The following is a 4735-nucleotide window of genomic DNA, read 5'->3' as shown; positions in this document are numbered from 1 at the left end:
TCAAGTTCTTCAATTTACTTTAAAATGCGCCGAAATATACTTAAACTACTAGGAATGACACAAAATTTTGCGTGCAAGTCTTAAATCATTATACGGAACTATTCCCAAACTCGGAATTCCAAACGGACTTCAATTACTAAAAATTCTACTCCAAACCAAATTTAAAGAAGTTTAAACCTTCAAATAGTTGATTTTTACTATTAAGCGTCAAAACGCTCCCAGGTTATCCAAAACCCGATTCGGACATACGCCCAAGTCCAAAATCATCATACGAATCTATTGGAACCGTCAAATCCCGATTCCGGGATCGTTTTCTCAAAATGTTGACCGAAGTCAAACTTATCCATTTAAAGCTAACTTAAGGAACCAAGTGTTCCGATTTCAACCCAAAGGCTTCCAAATCCCGAACCAACCATCCCCGCAAGTCATAAATTAATAAAAGCATGTTCAGGGAGTTTTATTTTAGAGAACGAGTTTCTAAAAGTCAAAATGACCGGTTGGATCATTACAGAGACTGGCATTTAGCATGCTCGGCAACCCAGTTTGCTTGAGCCTGAGCAGCCTCAGCAATCTCCTTTGCTCGAACCTGAGCAGCTTCGGCATCAGATCGATAAACGGCCACCATTGCATCATCATTAGCCATGGTTTTATCGACCTCCGATTTGGCCGCTGCAAGTTCTGTGGCCAGTCTCTCTTGATCAGAATTTGTTGAGCTCAACCGAGACTGGAACTCCTCGATTTTCTTGGCTTGCACCAAGGCTTTCTCTTTCAAGCTTCGGAGTTGGGCCTCAGCCAAAGCCAGTTGAGTCCGGGTAGTCTCCTTTTATGAGGCGAGGCGGTCCATGTTCTTCTTCCATTCCTCGGTTTTCGATTTCACTACGTCCACTTCAACACGAAGCTGCCTGATTACATCGAACTTTTGCTCGACCTGTGGGACCGAACTGTTAGCCATCACTCCCGAGTCAATATCATTAAATTCAAAGATTCTTTTTACCTGCTCGGCCAGCTCAGCTTGTTCTTTCCGAGATGCTTCCAGCTCAGCCCGAAGTCCTTTTACTTCTCCTTCTCTCTGCTCACTGAGAAGCTTTAAGCCATCTCTCTCCTCAGTAAGCCTTCGAACTTCGACTTCGTACCGGCTCAGCTCCCCTCAGTATTGGAAAAATGCCTCGTGATGAAGCACAGAAGTCTACAAAAATAAAAAGAAGGGATTATACAAGGAAAGAAAAATACAAGTATGAAAATTGGCAAAGAAAGTATGAACTTACCCGATTTAGGGCCTGTTAGGCTTCATTGAAAAGGCAAGGCGCTCCGACCTCGCTCGAGCTCTTCTTCGGAGCCTCCAAGTCACTCGGGCCTGTGACATCTTCTACCCCTATAAAATAACCACGGAAAGGGTCCTCCTCTCCATGGGCTCCCTCCCCGTGACAAGTCTCCACAGCTTGAGCGTCACGTATCATCGACTGGGAAAATGAAGGGAAAGAGGGGGAATCCCTTATCTCTATTGCCCCGGGCAAGTCTTTTTGGGCGCCGCCTCGTTCTTGGGGAGCCTCAAGCTCGGTTTTCACACCGGCATCTGCATCTTCTTCGACGGTTTCTTTGCCCCGAGGTAAAAATATCCTCGATCTCCCTCGGCTTAGGAACTTGGGTCGAAGTCTCCTCCTCGACCTCATCAAGCCTGTACGGAGCAGTATCAACTCCCACCGATACTGAAGTACTTTGAGTATCACTGCTAGCCCGTGCACGGGCCAATAGCCCGGTATCACTTTCTTCTTCTTCTTCTTCTTCTTCTTCTTCTTCTTCTTCTTCTTCTTCTTCTTCTTCTTCTTCTTCTTCTTCTTCTTCTTCTTCCCTTAAACTCAGGACCGACTCCATAGTCAAAGGGATTGTGTTCACCTTGAGTTTACGAGCCGCTCTCTTTTTGAGTTTTTAACCCTCAGAGTCCGAGGCCCTTTTTCTCTTAATCACCTTCTCCGATTTTGAGATAGGCGGTAAAGCTTCTTCATCACCTGATGGGGGTCTCATAACCGCATCTTTTCCGAGACTTACAAAGAAAGAAAAGTAAGTAAAACTTATGCCTGGAAAAAATACTTGAACAACAAGCAAATCGGTGAGCCAAGATGAAGGTTTACCATGAGTACGAGCCTCCCACCAGCCCTTTGACAAATTGCGCCATGCACGCTGGGCATATGTTGACGTCGAAACCAGGCTCCTGACCCAGTTCTCGAGATGGGGAACCGCACCCGACATCCAAGCAACGATTGTGTCAAGAAAAACACTGATAAGAAAAGATAAAGAAGTAAAAACAACAAAAACTAAAAACGAAATCACACTTACGGTTCATATTCCATTTCTCGGGAAATGGCATACTCTCAGCCGGGATTAAGTCTGAGGTCTTCACTCGAACGAACCGACTCATCCAACTCCGATCTTTGTTTTCATCTATGCTCGAGGTGAATGCCTTGGTGGCCCGGAGTTGAAGCTTTATCAGTCCACCTCGATAAAGATGAGGATTATATTATCTTACAAGGTGGTCGAGGGTGAAGGGAAGCCCGCCAATTTTGCTCACAAAGAAACGAAACAATATCACAATCCTCCAGAAAGAAGAGTGAATTTGACCGAGGGTCACCTGGTACTTTTTGCAAAAATCGACGATGACTGAATAAAGGGGACCCAACGTGAAAGAATAAGTGTAAACACTCAGGTACCCTTCCACGTGGGTCGTGATCACCTCTTCCGGTGCCGGTATCACAACCTCTTTATTTTTCCTATTGCAGTTTTTTTCACCAGTCAAGAAGACCTTTTGGTATCGAGCATATATATCTCGATACCGGCTCGCATATACCAACAACCGATTAGGGTTTCTCGACCTTAAAATCGGAATCTATAACGCACCCCCCGGGAACAAGTTCTTCAAGGCCTGGCTCCACCACTGTTTTCTCGCCGGCCGGCCGAGATGATGAAGCAACCTCTTTCTGCGGAACAGTTTTAGATATTTTTGCCATCTAAATTTTTATGAATAAAGAAGAAGGGAGAGTGAAGTATTTGGTGTTTTGAGAAGAACAAGCAAAGAAATTCCAAAACCTGAAAATATAGAGCTTTGGGGAAGACGAAGAACTGTGGAGATCGGAATGAAAAGAGATTTGAAGGTAAAAGTTTGAAATGATGAAGAAGGGAGTTATTTATAGATTTCACAGTGACAGTTTAAAATTGGCAGTGGTCGACCATCGACTGACGCGCATTTAATGCCTTGGTAACTGGACCGACGGAATATTTGTCACATACGTCACAATCGGGCTCGACGCAGACGTTAGTATGTATCTAGTCAGAGGTTGAAAAATTGCATCGTTTCTCGCCATATTCTTTTCGAGAAACGAGGGGACTATCTCTATACGGTCAAAATCGAGTTTGCCCTTCGTGTGACTAATCGAGATTGGGGTATGATGGACCGAGTTTCGTCATTGTAATATCGAGCTATGATGTGAAGTCAGGATGCTGAGTTCGAGCCCTACAAACCGACCAAGGTCGGGATCAGCCAAGATCGATATCGAGCCTAGATAGAGGTCGAGCAAATAGAGACCGATCAAGACCGAGATCAGCTGAGACCGAGATCGACCCCAGATAGAGGTCGAGCGAATAGAGGCCGATCACGATCGAGAGCGGCCGAGTTCGGACTCGAGCCAAAGGACAAAAGAGTCGTTATAGCCGCATTTAGGTAGAAAATCTTGGTGGAAATCAAGGAAAAACCAATTAATTAATCTATCATGGGATCTCCACTATGTATTTTTAATTATATCCAAAGTAGGATTCCTCTACTATATTAAGAGTAGGTTATCATTGATTCAAAGGACTGAATTCATTCATTCAGAGATTCATTTCATACATTCATACACTCTCACATTCAGAGAATTGAGATCTACATACATATAGCAAATATTATCCTTTTTGGGCTTTGGATATTGATTTATCTTGTTCATTTACGAATCTTTCTTTACTCAAATTGGGTTTGTATTCATTCCTTTTTACAGTCAATATTCAATATATCTCTACTTATTTTTCCGATTTGTACCAAGTTATACCACGTGTCCTTAGAACTACGTATAAATTCAAGTCTATCTATTTTTCGGGTAAACACATACCATGTTAAAAGTATATTTGAATTGGCTTATCTCAACAAATTGAATTTACATCCTCGAATTTAAGAATTTCTCTTCTAAAATTTCAACACAATATATTTGCATAAAGCAGATTTTCAATGGCAATCTATTGTATAGGACCTAAGTATTATGTATTTTCTTTCATTTCTCGAATCTGGAACTTTCAAATATGATCACTTACAATTAGCTACGAGGGTGTTTGGCTAAGCTTATAAGCTGGTCAAACTGGCTTATAAGCACCTTTTGGCTTATCTACGCGTTTGGTAAACACTCAAAGCGCTTATAAGCCAAGTGCTTATAAGCTAAAATCAGCCATAAGTCATAAGCCGGTCACCCCCAACTTATGGCTTTTCAACTTATAAGCACTTTTAGTTTGACCAACACTTTTACTAGTTTATCCTTAATAATATTTTCTAATTCACAAAATACTTTTCCCAAAATAAATTTCTTAACTTTCTCTTCATTCCATATTCGTTATTAATTCTTTTCTTTACAAAGATTTTTTTAATTTATAATCTTTTGAAAAAGATTCAAGGGTATTTTAGTCATTTTAACAAAAGAATAGCTTATCAGCATTTTTT

The 4735-nt window shown here is 41.8% G+C and overlaps 1 protein-coding gene across 1 annotated transcript; it reads right to left on the bottom strand.

The window, feature by feature from the left end:
- Positions 1-823: 823 nt before the first annotated feature.
- Positions 824-1872, bottom strand: LOC138898015 (uncharacterized). Its single transcript, XM_070184045.1, has 2 exons — positions 1716-1872; positions 824-1146 (listed from the first exon to the last, which is right to left on the bottom strand). The coding sequence occupies exons 1-2, from the start codon at positions 1870-1872 to the stop codon at positions 824-826; spliced, it is 480 nt and encodes a 159-aa protein (XP_070040146.1).
- Between the last annotated feature and the right edge of the window lie 2863 nt (positions 1873-4735).

Source organism: Nicotiana tomentosiformis, chromosome 8 (assembly GCF_000390325.3).
Source record: "Nicotiana tomentosiformis chromosome 8, ASM39032v3, whole genome shotgun sequence".
NCBI classification, from domain to species: domain Eukaryota; kingdom Viridiplantae; phylum Streptophyta; class Magnoliopsida; order Solanales; family Solanaceae; genus Nicotiana; species Nicotiana tomentosiformis.
The sequence above is the reverse complement of the archived record's forward strand: the minus strand, read 5'-3'. Positions and strand labels throughout refer to the sequence as shown.